General features: G+C 42.5%; 1 protein-coding gene across 1 annotated transcript in view; it reads right to left on the reverse strand.

The window, feature by feature from the left end:
- The window catches only part of SEZ6L2 (seizure related 6 homolog like 2), a 43,161-nt gene that overhangs the window by 3,147 nt on the left and 18,483 nt on the right, over positions 1–21,531 (reverse strand). Inside the window, exons 4-16 of the mRNA XM_063430823.1 lie at positions 19,077–19,210; positions 17,773–17,965; positions 17,439–17,624; positions 16,629–16,797; positions 16,380–16,543; positions 10,388–10,582; positions 8,004–8,142; positions 6,151–6,347; positions 4,177–4,371; positions 3,854–4,045; positions 2,351–2,542; positions 1,138–1,176; positions 686–803 (exon numbers count right to left, since the gene is read on the reverse strand). Coding sequence (XP_063286893.1) covers positions 686–803; positions 1,138–1,176; positions 2,351–2,542; positions 3,854–4,045; positions 4,177–4,371; positions 6,151–6,347; positions 8,004–8,142; positions 10,388–10,582; positions 16,380–16,543; positions 16,629–16,797; positions 17,439–17,624; positions 17,773–17,965; positions 19,077–19,210 — 2,113 coding nt within the window. The remainder of the gene's footprint in view (positions 1–685; positions 804–1,137; positions 1,177–2,350; positions 2,543–3,853; positions 4,046–4,176; positions 4,372–6,150; positions 6,348–8,003; positions 8,143–10,387; positions 10,583–16,379; positions 16,544–16,628; positions 16,798–17,438; positions 17,625–17,772; positions 17,966–19,076; positions 19,211–21,531) is intronic.

Here is a 21,531-nt window from a genome sequence, read left to right on the forward strand (position 1 = left end):
AGTCTACCCCCTGTAAGCTGGATCCTGGTCTTGGGTCTAGGGGGGGTTGGAGGATAGCGAGACCCCAACCAAGCTGCGGCGGTTTGTGTGTTTACAATGGTTATGGTGTGCGGTGCTTATGGTACTCGAAGGATTACTAGGAAGCAGCGATTGACTGAGGTACCCAGTCGGGGTGCCAGGCAGTCCGTCACAGTATATTTTTGGTTTATATATTTTTCCCTTTTCTCTCCTCTCCCTTCCGGTGACGGAATTGCATCACTCTCTCCAAGTTTTGGTTTAAGATCGAAACTCGTTAACCCTGGAAACAGTCTGGTGTTCCTAGCGCAGATCTGAGCTCAGTCACGGCTGCTTCCTGTTTATTGGGACAATAAGGGGTCCCTCTATGTACACCCCGAGATCAGAGGAGCAGAAAGCAGCAGTTATTCCTGAAGTGAAGCTGGGAGGCTGCCACCATGAGCCACGTAGCCGCAGGGGCCTATCCTTCTTACAAATAGGCTTTATGATTATTTTATTTGTAATATAAGCTTTGTATTCAATATAATTGTTCCTGGAATGTGCCATTTTTTTTTTGTTAAATTATCCATTTCTTGGAATTCTCTTATTTGACCCGCACTATAATTGATTTACTTTCCAGATGTATAAAATGCCATCTTACATAGATTCCAGTTCCCATTGGCCAACTCACTTAGTGTAGTAGATGTAAATTCCACCAATCAGAAGTATGACCAAAATGATGGGCAGGAAGATCGCCAGCGCAATATTCCCACCTTCCATCTGGTGGGAGGGGTCTGTCGTCTGGGTAACTGTAGCAAATAAAGAAAACAAGTAAATTATTGAGCCAATCACAGGCATCCTGGCTCTCTCTGGCACCCAATAGGCTTGTAATGCGGATCACGAACCTCTGAGAGGGGGAGGGCATGATGTTTAATGTGGTGACAGGAAGTGATCGAGTTTGGTGGTGCACTTGGCAGGAAGAGATGATACAGCCCACAGGAAGTGATGTCTGTACAACAGTAACTAATGAAATGATATAGGTGGCGGGCTTTAATGAGGATGTAGTTATGGTGACATTGCTGTAAATATGAATTTCCAATGAAAGTGTCATTTTACAGATAATCCGCTGTTAATTAGGCAAACCTTCCAGCTTCCTGTCGTCGAGCAGCTCTTCGTAAGCGACTGCAAAGAAACGAGAGACACAGTCAGGGCACAATATTCCCACAACCAGACATTCTAATGGATCATAATGAAATCTAGGCAAATTCTCCAACTCCTCTACAGTCACATGTTGGGTATTTGAGCCTATGTTTTCCATGTAATATTTAATTCATCACAGTCTGGTGTTTAGTAAATACATCCCAACGATCCCAAATGATACAACATACAGAACTAGGATTACTGAGCAAAAACGGCCAGAAAAATCGCAATCTGTGACTGAAATGGGAAACTTTTCTCCAACACTGCTCTTTTAAACTGAATTTAGATTTTTATATTATAACTGTACAAATCCTGAATTATTTCACTAAATGATTAATTAGGAATTTAAAAAAAATGCCAGCTATATCCTAGGCCTAGGGAACAGGCAATTAATCTATTTATTTATTTATTCATTTATTACTGGTATTTAGAAAGCGCCAACAGATTCCACAGCGCTGTACAATTAGTGGAGAATGGACAAATACAAGAGGTCGAGAGAGCCCTGCCCGTAAGCTGATAACTAGCCATTGGAGCTCTTTTATACAAAGTGCTTAGCTAGATTGTCTTAGAGCTTACAATCTAAAGGATACAATGTCTATTCTATGTAAAGGGACACTAACCAGTACAGCCGCTGTAATGACACCCCTAATTCTAGATTGCTGTGTATAGCGTCCACAGTCTGTTTACTGCGACGTGCTATAATGGCAGTGAATTTTAAAAGTAGATTTTTTATTTTTCAACATAATGAAACCGTACAGAGAAAAATAGACAGGAACAGTAAGAAACGAGCACCACAAATGGTATTCAATTATATTAAACATACAAATATACAAATATAGTTAATGTTAAAGGAACACTCCAGTAGAAAAAATAGTTTTCACCAATTATAGTAGTGAACCCACAATGAAACGTGCGTGCATTTAATGATGCATTTTGTCATCGAAGGAATATCTAAAAACAGCTGGCAAAATCTGCTGATCTGTTGTCTGCAGCCTTCCCAAGCCCTCCCTTTCTAACCCCGCCCAGACTCTTCGGGTATTTGGAGTGTTCCTCTAAGTAGGAAAGAATGCTCAGACCTGCACCTGATCACCTGACGTCACAAGCCCCTCGTGTGAAACGCGCCATTCTGCACCTGGAACGCCGCTCTCTCACTCACCTTTGCAGAGAGGGGGTTGGCTGGTCCACTGGGAAGGGTGTCCGGGTACACAGGTAATAGTGACCTCCCCAATCAGTTCAAAGCCTTCATAGCAGAAGAATCGTAGCGCCTCACCAGCCTGGTAATGATGCTTATAGAGGGTCTGGTAACCATTTTCTGGGACCCCCGGGTTCAGACAGGGTTCGTACTTCACTAAAAAGATAATACAGTTACAATTAATCAAAGTGACAGCGACACTCAGTGGCCATTGTGTGCATTACAACCCAGGGGGTATATTTGTCTATAACAAAATCTAAAAAATATAGAGTAGAAGAAACATAGTCTTGCGACATGTGGATTGACCACAGTTTACACCATTCTATGGATGAATTAAATATTTCTTCAGCTCAGCCTAGGATTCCCAATTCCCCTTCAGTTCCTGGTATTTTTATTATTTATATAGCGCCATCAGATTCCGCAGCGCTGTACAATTTGTGACTAAACCCATTTATAATACATGAATACACCTGCTTTCACAGAGCCAGTGAGCCAGTTGCAATGACTGACTTCTGATTAGCGGCAGGGGAGAGAATGCGTTCACTTTGACACAGGAAACCAATAACAGCTGTATGGTCAGTGAATAAAGAAACGAGACCAGAACATGACCTGTTAATTATAGGAACTAAATAAAAGGAATGTGGACTAAAGGATCATCCTACCATTTCTTTATTCCTTGACCTTCGTGCGAGTAGGGGGTCTGAACACTCTGCCTACAGGGGCAAAATATTAAGTAACTGGGTACGGAAAACTCAAATAATCGGATTACCCACATAGTAGTCTGTCTCACAGAATTCTACAGCAAATCTTCCAGAACCCATTGACTAGCCCCTATGCCATTTTCCCACAATAATTCCCAGAATCCTAGAGCATGTCCCTATTATGACATCATATATCTCCCATAATCCCACACACCCGCGAATTCTTAGACTTCTATCCTGGAATCCCATTGTGGATCCCCCCAGGCACCTTTAGAATACTTCATCCAATCTCACAAATGCCTTAAAGTCTATATACTATAGTGTGATTGGCGGCAGGTTTGGCCTCTACTCAGTAACAGATTGGAGAAAATAAACCATTTACTTGGAGAAATCTAGTCTTGATTTATAAATGTAAAACCCTCTGGGTACAGCTGGTGTTGCAGGCTACATCTATTGCTATTTTTTTGTAACATTTTCCTAACTTAGGATGCTTGTCTGATATTATGATACAGATGTTTAAGGGGAAGTTGAATTAACAGCTGAACCAACTCTTGATACCATGCTAGTTCTTTTCCTACTTGTAAACTACCAGCTATGGATGAGCCGTACATCATCCATGCTAATAAATTGCCAGACATGTTGTTTGAAAGATAGATACATTCAGATAACGTAGCATTATATTTAGAGGGTCATAATTAGTATAAGGCTACCTTTGGGCTGTGCCCAGGGATAGAAGCACAGTAACGTTTTTACAGGTGATACTCACAGACACACTTGGGGATGCGGTCACTCCATTTGGGGGTCCCAGTATCCCGATTATAGCAGGTCAGTGTCTTACTGCCCTCCAGTGTATAGCCTTCATTACACGTATACTGTACACGGGAGCTGATGGGGAACCGTGGGTCTGACACCTGTCGCACACCATTCCCGATCTCCCCAGGATCCGCACAGTTCAAGACTAGACAGGAAACAGACGTATTGTTACACAACACGCCAATAACATGTCATAACCCTAACCCCAGGAAAGCCAGGGGAATGGCTACCAAGAGACTAAAGAAGGTTATCCTGACACGTAAGGGTGGGGCTTACTTTTCTCGCAAGTGGGTGGGGCATTGCTCCACGACAAATCCCATTGGCAGGTGAGGATATCTGAGCCAGTGATGTCATACCCAGGCTCACACTGATAGGTCACCACTGTGCCACGGATTAAATCTGGGTGCGAGGATGTCTTCCAGCCAGACGCCACTTCAGGGAGCGCTGGGCAGGTGTCATTCCGTGGCACCTCTAGAAAGAGAAAGCTCATCCAATAAGAGGTCAGTGACAGAGTACAAGGGCTTAACAAGGGTTACTGTATATAAAGGGAGAAAGGGGGCAGCTGGTGGGTGACAGGGTATTACTAAAGACAGGTTGCAGTGGGAGACAAAGTATAGTGGGGGATAGGGTGCAGCGGGCACTGGGCACAATCAGACACAGGGTTCAGTGGGAGACATGGTGCAGTGATGGCACAGTATAGTGGGAGACTGGGTGCTGTGGTGGCAGGGTAAAGTGAAGGAAAAGATGCAGTGGAAGATGGTACATTGGGAGACAGGGTATAGTGGGAGATGGTACATTGGGAGACAGGGTATAGTGGGAGATGGTATTGTGGGAGGTTGGGTGCAGTGGGAGATGGTACAGTGAGAGACCCGGTGTAGTGGGAGGCTGGGTTCAGTGGGAGACAAGGTGCAGAGGAAGATTGGGTATAGTCGGGGCAGTGCAGTGATGGCACGGTACAGTGGGGAGCGGTGCAGTGATGGCAGGGTATAATGGGGGAAGTGCAGTGATGGCAGGGAATAGTGGGGGGCGGTGCAGTGATGGCAGGGTATAATGGGGGGGGTGCAGTGGTGTCAGGGAATAGTGGGGGGGCGGTGCAGTGGTGGCAGGGTATAGTGGTGAGCGGTGCAGTGATGGCAGGGAATAGTGGGGGGCGGTGCAGTGATGGCAGGGCATAATGGGGGGTGGTGCAGTGGTGGCAGGGTATAGTGGGAAACGGTGCAGTGGTGGCAGGGTATAGTGGGGGCGGTGCAGTGATGGCAGGGTATAAGGGGGGCAGTGCAGTGATGGCAGGGTATAGTAGGAGACGGTGCAGTGGTGGCAGGGTCCAGTCGGGGACAGGGTACAGTGGTGGCAGGGTATAGTGGGGGCGGTGCAGTGGTGGCAGGGTATAGTGGGGGCGGTGCAGTAATGGCAGGGTATAAGGGGGGGCGGTGCAGTGATGGCAGGGTATAGTAGGAGACGGTGCAGTGGTGGCAGGGTGCAGTCGGGGAAAAATACACAATTTATTCACTACGTAATGAATTATCACTAATTGGAAACCAAACTGCAAGATTTAGGCCAAAATAGATGATTTGGAAAAAAATCAAAACTCTGCAACAGACACATGTTGGATAATTATGTTTTCAGTTCCCCATAATTCATTGCATAGTGCCTGGGTGGTGCAGTGGTGGCAGGGTATAGTGGGAAACGGTGCAGTGGTGGCAGGGTATAGTGGGGGCGGTGCAGTGATGGCAGGGTATAAGGGGGGCAGTGCAGTGATGGCAGGGTATAGTAGGAGACGGTGCAGTGGTGGCAGGGTCCAGTCGGGGACAGGGTACAGTGGTGGCAGGGTATAGTGGGGGCGGTGCAGTGGTGGCAGGGTATAGTGGGGGCGGTGCAGTAATGGCAGGGTATAAGGGGGGGCGGTGCAGTGATGGCAGGGTATAGTAGGAGACGGTGCAGTGGTGGCAGGGTGCAGTCGGGGACAGGGTACAGTGGTGGCAGGGTATAGTGGGGGCGGTGCAGTGGTGGCAGGGTATAGTGGGGGCGGTGCAGTGATAGCAGGGTATAATGGGGGCGGTGCAGTGATGGCAGGGTATAGTGGGGGCGGTGCAGTGATAGGGTATAATGGGGGGCGGTGCAGTGATGGCAGGGTATAGTAGGAGACGGTGCAGTGGTGGCAGGGTGCAGTCGGGGACAGGGTACAGTGGTGGCACGGTATAGTGGGAGCCCGAGCAGTGGGGATAGTGCTGGTCATGGAGCTACTGATACCTTTGAAGTGAATGATGAATCCTTGGCTCATGCTGAACACAGGATCGTTCGGATCAGACTGGAACTGTAATGTGACATCGTTGGCGGAGGAGAAGAGGTTGAACCGCTGATGGACTCCCATGTACTGTCCGAGGACTCGCGCAGTGAGGTCATCACCATCATAGACTGTCAATGCGTCACTGCGCCGTATGTTCAGTCTGAGTGACATGGAAAAAAGACACATATTGCCATACTGTAAATGGGATATACCACGTGTATTGTTAGCGTGTTTCTGCATGTATTACAAATAGGAGTACCCGCTACACTATAATTACACGGAGCAGATTTACTATGTACCTGCGTCCTCACGCCTTACTTTCGAGCAGAAAAATACACAATTTATTCACTACGTAATGAATTATCACTAATTGGAAACCAAACTGCAAGATTTAGGCCAAAATAGATGATTTGGAAAAAAATCAAAACTCTGCAACAGACATGTTGGATAATTATGTTTTCAGTTCCCCATAATTCATTGCATAGTGCCTGAGCCTAAATGGGACAAAGGAATTACCAATGCCGGCCTACAGAGCCCAGCAGAAAGGATAGCTGCATTGGAGCATGTTTCCCCTTCCTGATACACGGATGAGAGAATTTGAATTTTAAAACCAATTACACACAGTTATCAGTTTAGAATAATCTCTAGTTATTTTTTACATAGTGCTTGTTACAAACGGACCAGGAAAGCTCAAATATCAGGGTGAAATGCTAAACGGAATACGCAAGTCATATGGAGCATGTTTATAAAATCCATAGAGTATGTCTTGACGTTATTAAATCATTGTGTGTATTAATATATTTACTTGTACGTCCAGAATGAAAATTATACATGTGTATTCTTTCTTTAAGCAAAAAACGAGTGATGTCTCTTATTTGTAGCATTCTCATTGTTGCGCTAAACGTTATATATATGTTGCTGTATGTATGTTATATATGTTGCTCTGTATGTTATATATGTTGCTCTGTATGTTATATATGTTGCTGTATGTATGTTATATATGTTGCTCTGTATGTTATATATGTTGCTCTGTATGTTATATATGTTGCTCTGTATGTTATATATGTTGCTCTGTATGTTATATATGTTGCTGTATGTATGTTATATATGTTGCTCTGTATGTTATATATGTTGCTCTGTATGTTATATATGTTGCTCTGTATGTTATATATGTTGCTGTATGTATGTTATATATGTTGCTCTGTATGTTATATATGTTGCTCTGTATGTTATATATGTTGCTGTATGTATGTTATATATGTTGCTCTGTATGTTATATATGTTGCTCTGTATGTTATATATGTTGCTCTGTATGTTATATATGTTGCTCTGTATGTTATATATGTTGCTCTGTATGTTATATATGTTGCTGTATGTATGTTATATATGTTGCTCTGTATGTTATATATGTTGCTCTGTATGTTATATATGTTGCTGTATGTATGTTATATATGTTGCTCTGTATGTTATATATGTTGCTCTGTATGTTATATATGTTGCTCTGTATGTTATATATGTTGCTGTATGTATGTTATATATGTTGCTCTGTATGTTATATATGTTGCTGTATGTATGTTATATATGTTGCTGTATGTATGTTATATATGTTGCTCTGTATGTTATATATGTTGCTGTATGTATGTTATATATGTTGCTCTGTATGCTATATATGTTGCTGTATGTATGTTATATATGTTGCTCTGTATGTTATATATGTTGCTCTGTATGTTATATATGTTGCTCTGTATGTTATATATGTTGCTCTGTATGTTATATTTATATATTTGTATATCTGCTATTTGTGAAGCAATCTCACATCTCGATCTCCAGCAGAACTCTCCGGTCCTCTTGCACATGGATGCCCCACACGCAGTCCTGACCTTTCCCATAATTCTGCGGCCAGTCTGGAGACAGGATCATACCTGCGGGCTCAGAAATCTCCCCACCGCACAGTGCTGCCAGGAAAGACAAAACAATACTAAGGGATTGACACAGATTGCCGCTAGACGACAGCGCCCCCAGTGGGTGCAGCAGATACAACTCTAGAACAAAGCCTAATTGTTAATGTGTCTGTTTTCTGGGTTTGTTTCATAGGTTCTGTTTCGTTTTCTTTGTATATTTTTAGAGTTTCCAAGGACACCATGCTTACTGCGCTTAGAGCGGCACTGGCCACACCTCACTGATGAAGACTGATGAAGGTTGAAACACCTGTCTGGAGTCAGTGAGGACCGGCTGGCATTTTGTTTCTGTGCTGCCCTAGCGGGTGGGATGAGTTTGGTATGCTCATGGTATACTCCTGGTATATAATGCCATGTGAGGTAACACGTGTAGGATCCTCCCATAGAGCAGAGTTTCTCTGTGATTGCTCTGTGTCGCTTACAACTTCCTTCTCATTAATGTAACTGCAAGCAGTAATTGTCCAGTATAGTAGGTTCCACGCAGTTATAACCAGTGCAGCACAGAGGAACTCTCATTCAGTATTATACCATTCAAAAATGGCTTAACAATGTGCCAGGGGCTCCAGACACCATAATCACTTCAAAGATTTTTTTTACGATTATAGTGTTCATAGTGTCCCTTTAAGAATTGTATGGAATTTCTTCCTCTTCTTGTTTTTCTTTGTATCTGTTGCATTCTTCTGGTTTATTTCCAAGTACCAGTAAGGAGAAACCTCCCGGTCTTCACATGCCTGACAAGGAGGAAATCGCACCATCTTAATTCTGCTGCAGGGGTATTAACGCAAATCTCAAATATAAGGTCCAGTATTAGTGGCTCAAACGCCATAATATCTATTAATAAATCCTTAATTACACAGAAAAACAAAACATAAGTAAGGACTTATTAATAGATATTATGGCGTTTAAGGCATTGATATTGGACCTGATATTCCCAAATATCAAATCTCCTATAAATAATGGAATTTTTAACCTATGTATTTACATCATTCTGAATATCCAGCATTTTCTAATTTGCATTTAACACGACTGTTTCCTGTGATTTAGAACAGTCAAGAGTTAACACCGTGCCCCACATTAGTTACCATGGCAACTAGCGCATGCAGAGATTTCCGAGAGCTGCACATTCAAATTTACTGCTCCGTAATTAAGTCGCGAAACGCGTGGGGCACATTTTGTAGGAACAGGGCAATAGGTCACAGTTTGAGATGAGATGACGACAATCTCAGAGATAAAACCAGATGAGAGAGTCAGTCAGGTCACATTATGCAATGAAATGTTTTTTACGTGACCTCGTTCATTGTTTTTATCTTGATATGAAAGCCATTTTTATTCAATACTTGGAGAGTATTTTTGTAATGTTTGTTATTTTGATCTGCACTTTTTCGCAAACCTCCATTATCTGAAAGTTGTTCCTTTTGTCTCTAGCAATCCTGTTATTTTACTATTGTGTACAGGGCTCTCCTGGGTCTGTCTTGGTTGGCGGCTCTTACAAGCAGTCTATTTGGAGAGCAATCTGTTATGTAAACCGTGTATAAACCCCGCTCTCCATGTTCTGGGCCCGTATGTGCTTTAGTCATTTTGACTTGGCTTGTGTTATACTAATCCATATTTTCTGACGTTTCTGTTATTTATACCTTTCAATACCAGCAGGTATGAGCACAGGACAAGTCAGTGATGCAACAAGGGCAAACTGATCAGAAAAAGAGGAGTGACATCATGGAGGGCACTCAGTCCTCGCTCTGCGCTCTGCGGAGGCCACGCACAGTGAGCTATGGAAGAGCTCTTGTATGGGCTCCCTGCTGAGATCAGTTAGCTTAGTGTGAGAGAGTTCAAGGATGGGCAGGTTCTAGCTGGGCATCATGCAGACTTGTCTCCAGAGTCCTATTGTAGGACTGTCCCGCTGCACCCAGGGCAGTTGGGGGGGTACAATAGTTTGACTGCCCTAACCTATGTTTGTGTTGTCTGTGGCTCCCTGGCACCAAGCTCGTTTTAGGTTATGAGTTCTGTCTCTGTATTTCCCCTCCCTGGAGGTACAAGGCTATGCTTAATACACATCTACCCTCTCTTGTATCTAGGGCCATATCTCCACATTCAGCATTCTGAAACTCCATCTGCTCCTGCCAGTCATTCCTGTCCTGCTTTGGACAATTAATCAGAACCAGCCGCTCTCAGACCAAGGACACGGATTCTCCTACTGCTCTGTACAGATTTAATCCAGATAATTTGTCCCACGGGCTCTTACCTTTGCACACAGGCTCGCTCTCGTTCCAGTGAGGATCGGCGGGATCAACGCACTCTATCACAGGTGGACCCTGCTCCAGCATGTAGCCTGCATTACAGGAGAATGACACCAGCGCCCCAGGACCAAAAAGTGGATCCGTGGTGCTAAAATTTCCATGGGCCAGGAATGGCTCATAGCAACGAGACTCGGAGAAAACTGCAAGAGAAAGAAAACAGTATCATATGGCCATGAGACACTAAATACTGCAGAGAAGAGTGACCGCAGACCATAAAATCAGGGAAAGAGCACTAACCGCTGCTAGCTAGATAGAGATCTAAAGCATAGAGTCAGGGAAAGAGCACTAACTGCTGCTAGCTAGAGATCTAAAGCATAGAGTCAGGGAAAGAGCACTAACTGCTGCTAGATAGAGATCTAAAGCATAGAGTCAGGGAAAGAGCACTAACTGCTGCTAGATAGAGATCTAAAGCATAGAGTCAGGGAAAGAGCACTAACTGCTGCTAGATAGAGATCTAAAGCATAGAGTCAGGGAAAGAGCACTAACTGCTGCTAGATAGAGATCTAAAGCATAGAGTCAGGGAAAGAGCACTAACTGCTGCTAGCTAGATAGAGATCTTAAGCATAGAGTCAGGGAAAGAGAACTAACTGCTGCTAGCTAGAGATCTAAAGCATAGAGTGAGGGAAAGAGCACTAACTGCTGCTAGATAGAGATCTTAAGCATAGAGTCAGGGAAAGAGCACTAACTGCTGCTAGCTAGATAGAGATCTAAAGCATAGAGTCAGGGAACGAGAACTAACTGCTGCTAGCTAGAGATCTAAAGCATAGAGTCAGGGAAAGAGAACTAACTGCTGCTAGCTAGAGATCTTAAGCATAGAGTCAGGGAAAGAGAACTAACTGCTGCTAGATAGAGATCTAAAGCATAGAGTCAGGGAAAGAGAACTAACTGCTGCTAGATAGAGATCTAAAGCATAGAGTCAGAGAAAGAGCACTAACTGCTGCTAGCTAGAGATCTAAAGCATAGAGTCAGAGAAAGAGCACTAACTGCTGCTAGATAGAGATCTTAAGCATAGAGTCAGGGAAAGAGAACTAACTGCTGCTAGCTAGAGATCTAAAGCAAAGAGTCAGGGAAAGAGAACTAACTGCTGCTAGCTAGAGATCTAAAGCATAGAGTCAGAGAAATAGCACTAACTGCTGCTAGCTAGAGATCTAAAGCATAGAGTCAGAGAAAGAGCACTAACTGCTGCTAGCTAGATAGAGATCTTAAGCATAGAGTCAGGGAAAGAGAACTAACTGCTGCTAGCTAGAGATCTAAAGCAAAGAGTCAGGGAAAGAGAACTAACTGCTGCTAGCTAGAGATCTAAAGCAAAGAGTCAGGGAAAGAGCACTAACTGCTGCTAGCTAGCTAGAGATCTAAAGCATAGAGTCAGGGAAAGACCACTAACTGCTGCTAGCTAGAGATCTAAAGCATAGAGTCAGGGAAAGAGAACTAACTGCTGCTAGCTAGATAGAGATCTAAAGCATAGAGTCAGGGAAAGAGAACTAACTGCTGCTAGCTAGATGGAGATCTAAAGCATAGAGTCAGCGAAAGAGCACTAACTACTGCTAGCTAGAGATCTAAAGCATAGAGTCAGAGAAAGAGAACTAACTGCTGCTAGTTAGAGATCTAAAGCATAGAGTCAGAGAAAGAGAACTAACTGCTGCTAGCTAGAGATCTAAAGCATAGAGTCAGAGAAAGAGCACTAACCACTGCTAGCTAGGTAGCTAGAGATCTAAAGCATAGAGTCAGGGAAAGAGCACTAACTGCTGCTAGCTAGAGATCTAAAGCATAGAGTCAGTGAAAGAGCACTAACTGCTGCTAGCTAAAGATCTAAAGCATAGAGTCAGGGAAATAGCACTAACTGCTGCTAGCTAGCTAGAGTTCTAAAGCATAGAGTTAGGGAAAGAGCACTAACTACTGCTAGCTAGAGATCTAAAGCATAGAGTCAGGGAAAGAGCACTAACTGCTGCTAGCTAGAGATCTAAAGCATAGAGTCAGAGAAAAAGAACTAACTGCTGCTAGCTAGATAGAGATCTAAAGCATAGAGTCAGAGAAATAACTAACTGCTGCTAGATAGAGATCTAAAGCATAGAGACAGGGAAAGAGCACTAACTGCTGCTAGCTAGATAGAGATTTAAAGCATAGAGTCAGAGAAAGAGCACTTTTTGCTGCTAGCTAGAGATCTAAAGCATAGAGTCAGAGAAAGAGCACTAACTGCTGCTAACTAGATAGAGATCTTAAGCATAGAGTCAGAGAAAGAGAACTAACTGCTGCTAGATAGAGATCTAAAGCATAGAGTCAGAGAAAGAGAACTAACTGCTGCTAGCTAGAGATCGAAAGCATAGAGTCAGGGAAAGAGAACTAACTGCTGCGAGCTAGAGATCTAAAGCATAGAGTCAGAGAAAGAGAACTAACTGCTGCTAGCTAGATAGAGATCTAAAGAATAGAGTCAAGGAAAGACCACTAACTGCTGCTAGATAGAGATCTAAAGCATAGAGTCAGAGAAAGAGAACTAACTGCTGCTAGCTAGAGATCTAAAGCATAGAGTCAGGGAAAGAGAACTAACTGCTGCGAGCTAGAGATCTAAAGCATAGAGTCAGAGAAAGAGAACTAACTGCTGCTAGCTAGATAGAGATCTAAAGCATAGAGTCAAGGAAAGACCACTAACTGCTGCTAGATAGAGATCTAAAGCATTGAGTCAGAGAAAGAGAACTAACTGCTGCTAGCTAGAGATCTAAAGCATAGAGTCAGGGAAAGAGAACTAACTGCTGCTAGCTAGAGATCTAAAGTATAGAGTCAGAGAAAGAGAACTAACTGCTGCTAGCTAGAGATCTAAAGCATAGAGTCAAGGAAAGACCACTAACTGCTGCTAGATAGAGATCTAAAGCATAGAGTCAGGGAAAGACCACTAACTGCTGCTAGATAGAGATCTAAAGCATAGAGTCAGAGAAAGAGCACTAACTGCTGCTAGATAGAGATCTAAAGCATAGAGTCAGAGAAAGAGCACTAACTGCAGCTAGCTAGATAGAGATATAAAGCATAGAGTCAGGGAAAGAGCACTAACTGCTGCTAGCTAGGTAGCTAGAGATCTAAAGCATAGAGTCAGAGAAAGAGAACTAACTGCTGCTAGCTAGAGATCTAAAGCATAGAGTCAGGGAAAGAGCACTAACTGCTGCTAGCTAGATAGAGATCTAAAGCATAGAGTCAGGGAAAGAGCACTAACTGCTGCTAGCTAGGTAGCTAGAGATCTAAAGCATAGAGTCAGGGAAAGAGAACTAACTGCTGCTAGATAGAGATCTAAAGCATAGAGTCAGATAAAGAGAACTAACTGCTGCTAGATAGAGATCTAAAGCATAGAGTCAGAGAAAGAGAACTAACTGCTGCTAGCTAGGGAGCTAGAGATCTAAAGCATAGAGTCAGGGAAAGAGAACTAACTGCTGCTAGCTAGAGATCTAAAGCATTGAGTCAGGGAAAGAGAACTAACTGCTAGCTAGATAGAGATCTAAAGCATAGAGTCAGATAAAGAGAACTAACTGCTGCTAGATAGAGATCTAAAGCATAGAGTCAGAGAAAGAGCACTAACTGCTGCTAGCTAGATAGAGATCTAAAGCATAGAGTCAGAGAAAGAGCTCTAACCGCTGCTAGCTAGAGATCTAAAGCATAGAGTCAGAGAAAGAGAACTAACTGCTGCTAGCTAGAGATCTAAAGCATAGAGTCGGGGAAAGAGAACTAACTGCTGCTAGCTAGAGATCTAAAGCGTAGAGTCGGGAAAGAGAACTAACTGCTGCTAGCTAGCTAGAGATCTAAAGCCTATAGTCAGGGAAAGACCACTAACTGCTGCTAGATAGATAGAGATCTAAAGCATAGAGTCAGGGAAAGAGCACTAGCCACTGCTAAATAGAGATCTAAAGCATAGAGTCAATAATAACCACTGCAAGCTAGCATGAGATCTAAAGCAGATAAAAGAGTAACGACAACCTAGCTATGATACAAAGCACTATTTCAGATATAAAACTACAAACAGAGAGTCAACAGAACTAAAAAGCAATAACATTAAGTTTACATTTTAAGTCACCACAGCGCCTCAGGGCGGACATGATAGCATTATACAAATATATGCGGGCACCCATAAAAAAACACTGTCTGGAAATCTGTTCATAAACAGGTCTATACATAGAACATTTCCTTTCTTCCAATCAGACTGGAAGAAAGGAGATTTCACCTAATGCAAATAAAAGGATTTTTTTTTTTTACTGTAACAGCAATAAGGATTTGGAATTATCTGCCTGAATATGTGGTTTTATCAGAGTCTGTACAAATGTTTAAATAGCAACCGGATGAAAAGATATTATTCAGGCATATAATTTTAAAAATGTGGGGTAACTGCTCCTTGATCCAAGGAGAGATCAACTGCCATTCTGGGGTCAAGAAGAATTTTTTTCCTAGTTTCTTGCAAATTTGGAAAGCTCTTGAGAATATAGTTTTTGTCTTCTTTTGGATCAACAACCACAACAGATCTGGAAAAGCCTGAACTTGATTAACACATGCCTATTTTCAGCCTGTGAAACTATGTAACTCAGCACTGCGACAACGATAACAATACCCAGAGATAGAGCACCGAGACAGGGATAACACTGCAAGGTAACCCCGAGATAGAGCACTGAGACAGGGATAACACTACAAGGTAACCCAGAGATGGAGCACAGAGACAGGGATAACACTACAATGTAATCCAGAGATAGAGCACAGAGACAGGGATAACACTACAAGGTAACCCGGAGATAGAGCACCGAGACAGGGATAACACTACAAGGTAACCCAGAGATAGAGCACAGAGACAGGGATAACACTACAAGGTAACCCCGAGATAGAGCACTGAGACAGGGATAACACTACAAGGTAACCCGGAGATAGAGCACCGAGACAGGGATAACACTACAAGGTAACCCAGAGTTAGAGCACCGAGACAGGGATAACACTACAAGGTAACCCAGAGATGGAGCACCGAGACAGGGATAACACTACAAGGTAACCCGGAGATAGAGCACAGAGACAGGGATAAGACTACAAGGTAACCCAGAGATAGAGCACAGAGACAGGGATAACACTACAAGGTAACCCCGAGATAGAGCACTGAGACAGGGATAACACTACAAGGTAACCCAGAGATAGAGCACCGAGACAGGGATAACACTACAAGGTAACCCAGAGTTAGAGCACCGAGACAGGGATAACACTACAAGGTAACCCAGAGATGGAGCACCGAGACAGGGATAACACTACAAGGTAACCCAGAGATGGAGCACAGAGACAGGGATAACACTACAAGGTAACCCAGAGATAGAGCACAGAGACAGGGATAACACTACAAGGTAACCCAGAGATAGAGCACAGAGACAGGGATAACACTACAAGGTAACCCAGAGATAGAGCACAGAGACAGGGATAACACTACAAGGTAACCCACAGATAGAGCACCGAGACAGGGATAACACTACAAGGTAACCCAGAGATAGAGCACCGACACAGAGATAACACTACAAGGTAACCCGGAGATAGAGCACCAAGACAGGGATAACACTACAAGGTAACCCGGAGATAGAGCACCGAGACAGGGATAACACTACAAGGTAACCCAGAGATAGAGCACCGAGACAGGGATAACACTACAAGGTAACCCAGAGATAGAGCACCGAGACAGGGATAACACTACAAGGTAACCCAGAGATAGAGCACTGAGACAGGGATAACACTACAAGGTAACCCGGAGATAGAGCACAGAGACAGGGATAACACTACAAGGTAACCCAGAGATAGAGCACAGAGACAGGGATAACACTACAAGGTAACCCAGAGATAGAGCACCGAGATAGGGTAACAATACGAGGGCACTGAGAAATGACAGAATATAATTGTGAGAGAAACAGGGAGTTGGAAAGCAATATTAGAGACGGTCACCTTCATAGCGTAAGCTGAGAAGTAATGGGACGACGGCATTCTCCGAGACAAGCTCAATGTAAAAGGACTGTGCGTCGCTCAGGAGACCTCTCTCTGGGGCGTCATCTATATCCGAATCATACGCCAGTGGCGATAATGGCGAGCTACCTGAGCGAACCACCAGCCTGCAGGGGGAGACAGAGAACATGTTAGGGAAATAAAGACAGAGCCATAACATAGACACACCCCTCCAAAGTATTAGCCACCTACCTGTCATTATCTTCATCTAATGACACCCTCTCAAAATGCAGGTGAAGCCGCTGTCCCTCTGCCGCCTCAATCAGCCAGTGGCAGCTAAGATTGTTTCCATGGTTACCAGAAACATCAGGCGATACAATGCGCCCCACTGTGGCATTTCGAATGATTCCTCCACAGGATGCTAAGGAAGGAGACCCAGAGATTTATCCCTCGTTGGTTTAATGCACCCCAAAATCTCAAAACCTCTAGATCCCAGGGAACCATCATATTGGAGAATGTTTTAAAAGGACACTCCACAAACCGGAAACGGTTGAGCTGTGACCTTTTTTTTTACTTTTACAAAAAGTGCAAATTTCACCAGAGATTTTATAAATGAACACTGTTACGTAAACGGCTCTATGCAAGAGAACAAAAAGTTGCAGTTCTGATTTTATTTTTAAATGACTTTCCTTCCATTGGAACTTTTTGTTCAGTAGAGATAACTGAAGCACAATAAAATGATCTAAATGAATTTCAGTAATAAATCACCTCTCTGGTTGGAGCAATATACAGTAAGTGTTTTAATGCTTTCCAGTAACATTTTGACGTTTTCCAGGAGCATTTTGTAGATAATAACTACTTTTCTCACTTTTACACAGAGAATTGCACATTTTAGGTAAAATTATCCATATTGGAAAGACTGCAATTCTGTAGCTCAGCTATTGTGGCATTAAATGTACAATTCCCTTAACAAATCTCCACATTTCATAGTTTAGTTAATAAGCCCCTTTTTTAAGATAGAATGTGATGATATGTATGGTATTGTTTATGTATCCAGCTCACCTGCACACACAGGTGGGTTCCCACTCCACTGCGGTCGTGTGATATTGAGGCAGACCAATGAATTCCCACCTTTTAGAGTAAAACCAGGGGCACAGCGAAAATTGGCTGCACCCCCAGGGTGCAGGTCTGTGACGGTTACCTCCCCATTCTCTGGCCGTGCGGGAAATACGCAGCTCAGGACAAACGCTACAGGTTGGAAAAATGTTTAATCATCATGTGTCTGTCAATGTGTTCAATACAGAGAGCAGTAATCACAATACAGGAGACATGGCTCTGCGTGTGTTTTAATGTGGTCGGCATGCTTTGTGTATAATACACATTTTTGCCCCATTACCTTGGTAACGCAGTTTAAAGGCCCCTGGGTTGGTGGTACGATAAGTTTGGAAGCGCACTGATATATGATTGGTTGGGCTGCGGATCACCTGGCCCTCAGCCATTAGCGTTTCATTGGCCAGAAGGTAGCGGCGGTCTTCTTCGAGTCCCTCCACACTCAGAACTTCGTCCTTGGACAGGTTCAACTTCTCCACCTACGACGCACACAAGGAGAAGCTCATGAACAGTCTACTGCGCCTTACCCTTCATTTTAACTACATGGCTATGTAAATACAACATCTCACCATAAAGACACATGTATAGGTCCTGTGTTGTTCTGGAGCACCCATGTTCTAAACCAGGGCTGGGAAAAGGGTAGACTGGAGACTAGAACCCATACGATGCTCTGCCAGTTGAATGACTTGCACGTCACCATAAGTTATTTAACAGCTGGTTATCTGAACATCCACGTACAATTTACTAAACTGTGTAAAGTCTCTCCCATAACATCAAGAGATATAGAAATTACGATATAACTCTCTCCCTCCCTATAAAGGGTAAAGCAGTTAGGTCTTGTTAACATTGTGATACAGCAGCCAAACTACAAAAACAGGATTGGAGAATTCTTCCAGTCGGGCTATTTTGAGCCCACGGTTGGCGTGTTCCCCAAGTAAGTGAATAAGTGGAATGTTTCTGTTCTGTGGACTCTGTGACATGCGCAGCTACACTGAGTAATATCAATGGGGCTAGACACTCTGCTCTTTGTCATGGTATTAAATAATCCATTTATTCTATTGCCTTCTAATTGGCTTTTTGAGCAAATTATATGACAGGAATCCCGCTAGTGATATCCCTTAACCTCTGGTAGTCCAGGTTTTTCCTGGGGTTAACCCTAAAATCAGACAGAGTGGGTTTATTTTTTATTTTTTTGTGTTTTTTTTTTTTGCCTAGTCCGATTTTTATTTTGTAATTCTTTATTTAAGATCAAATATAAGTTATAGATGATCGAATTAGATAAGAGCTGCCATCAATATTTGTATATTCGACCACGGAATGAGGGCTATGTATATCGGCAGAAGGAATTCAGAAAAAAGAGACAATAGGAAACCGTATATATTACATTACACAGTAATACCTTCACATATTCCAGGGGCGCAGAGAGTCTGATTTTTACACAGGTGTGTGCCATCCATTCTGGGTTTGATACGACCTCTCTCTATTCTATTTGCTCCTCTCTATCACTTTCATTTAAGGTTGAACGTAAAGAACTTTATTATTTTTCCAACCTAGACAAGTATGTAATTTCCCAGACCCTAATCTACTTACCCGTATCTCCACTCCATATCCCAGATATACAGACACGCTGTATGTACAGTCAAGACCCCCAAAAAAGGATCCACCAGCATAATCCGGGGCCTCAAGCACCCCCTCTGATTCTGATATATTGTTATTACAGAGAACTAGAGGAAGATAAAACATAAGTAAGTATTCACATACACTCAGTTACACATTGTCAGTATACACATGCACTCAGTTACACATTGTCAGTATTCACATACACTCAGTGACACATTGTCAGTATACACATACAATCAGTTACACGTTGTCAGTATTCACATGCAGTCAGTTAGACATTGTCAGTAATTACATACACTCAGTTACACATTGTCAGTATACACATGCAGTCAGTTAGACATTGTCAGTAATTACATACACTCAGTTACACATTGTCAGTATTCACATACACTCAGTTACACATTGTCAGTATTCACATACACTCAGTGACACATTGTCAGTATACACATGCAGTCAGTTACACATTGTCAGTATTCACATACAGTCAGTTACACATTGTCAGTATTCACATACACTCAGTTACACATTGTCAGTATTCACATACAGTCAGTTAGACATTGTCAGTAATTACATACACTCAGTTACACATTGTCAGTATTCACATGCAGTCAGTTACACATTGTCAGTATTCACATACAGTCAGTTACACATTGTCAGTATTCACATGCAGTCAGTAACACATTGTCAGTATTCACATACAGTCAGTTACACATTGTCAGTATTCACATACAGTCAGTTACACATTGTCAGTATTCACATACACTCAGTTACACATTGTCAGTATACACATACACTCAGTTACACATTGTCAGTATTCACATACAGTCAGTTAGACATTGTCAGTAATTACATACACTCAGTTACACATTGTCAGTATTCACATACACTCAGTTACACTTGTCAGTATACACATACAGTCAGTTACACGTTGTCAGTATACACATGCAGTCAGTTACACATTGTCAGTATACACATACACTCAGTTACACATTGTCAGTATTCACATACAATCAGTTACACGTTGTCAGTATTCACATACACTCAGTTACACATTGTCAGTATTCACATACAATCAGTTACACGTTGTCAGTATTCACATACAGTCAGTTACACGTTGTCAGTATTCACACACAGTCAGTTACACATTGTCAGTATACACATACAGTCAGTTACATATTGTCAGTATTCACACACAGTCAGTTACACATTGTCAGTATACACATGCAGTCAGTTACACATTGTCAGTATACACATACAGTCAGTTACACATTGTCAGTATACACATACAGTCAGTTACACATTGTCAGTATACACATACTCTCAGTTACACATTGTCAGTATACACATACACTCAGTTACACATTGTCAGTATACACATACAGTCAGTTACACATTGTCAGTATACACATACAGTCAGTTACACATTGTCAGTATACACATACAGTCAGTTACACATTGTCAGTATACACATACTCTCAGTTACACATTGTCAGTATACACATACACTCAGTTACACATTGTCAGTATTCACATACAGTCAGTTACACATTGTCAGTATACACATACAGTCAGTTACACATTGTCAGTATACACATACACTCAGTTACACATTGTCAGTATACACATGCAGTCAGTTACACATTGTCAGTATTCACATGCAGTCAGTTACACATTGTCAGTATAGACATACACTCAGTTACACATTGTCAGTATACACATACACTCAGTGACACATTGTCAGTATTCACATACACTCAGTTACACATTGTCAGTATTCACATACACTCAGTGACACATTGTCAGTATACACATGCAGTCAGTGACACATTGTCAGTATACACATACACTCAGTGACACATTGTCAGTATTCACATACAGTCAGTTACACATTGTCAGTATACACATACAGTCAGTTACACATTGTCAGTATACACATACACTCAGTGACACATTGTCAGTATTCACATACACTCAGTGACACATTGTCAGTATACACATACACTCAGTGACACATTGTCAGTATACACATACAGTCAGTTACATATTGTCAGTATTCACACACAGTCAGTTACACATTGTCAGTATACACATACAGTCAGTTACATATTGTCAGTATTCACACACAGTCCGTTACACATTGTCAGTATACACATGCAGTCAGTTACACATTGTCAGTATACACATACAGTCAGTTACACATTGTCAGTATACACATACAGTCAGTTACACATTGTCAGTATACACATACTCTCAGTTACACATTGTCAGTATACACATACACTCAGTTACACATTGTCAGTATACACATACAGTCAGTTACACATTGTCAGTATACACATACAGTCAGTTACACATTGTCAGTATACACATACAGTCAGTTACACATTGTCAGTATACACATACTCTCAGTTACACATTGTCAGTA

The sequence above is a fragment of the Pelobates fuscus genome, chromosome 8 (genome assembly GCF_036172605.1).
Source record: "Pelobates fuscus isolate aPelFus1 chromosome 8, aPelFus1.pri, whole genome shotgun sequence".
NCBI classification, from domain to species: Eukaryota; Metazoa; Chordata; class Amphibia; order Anura; family Pelobatidae; genus Pelobates; species Pelobates fuscus.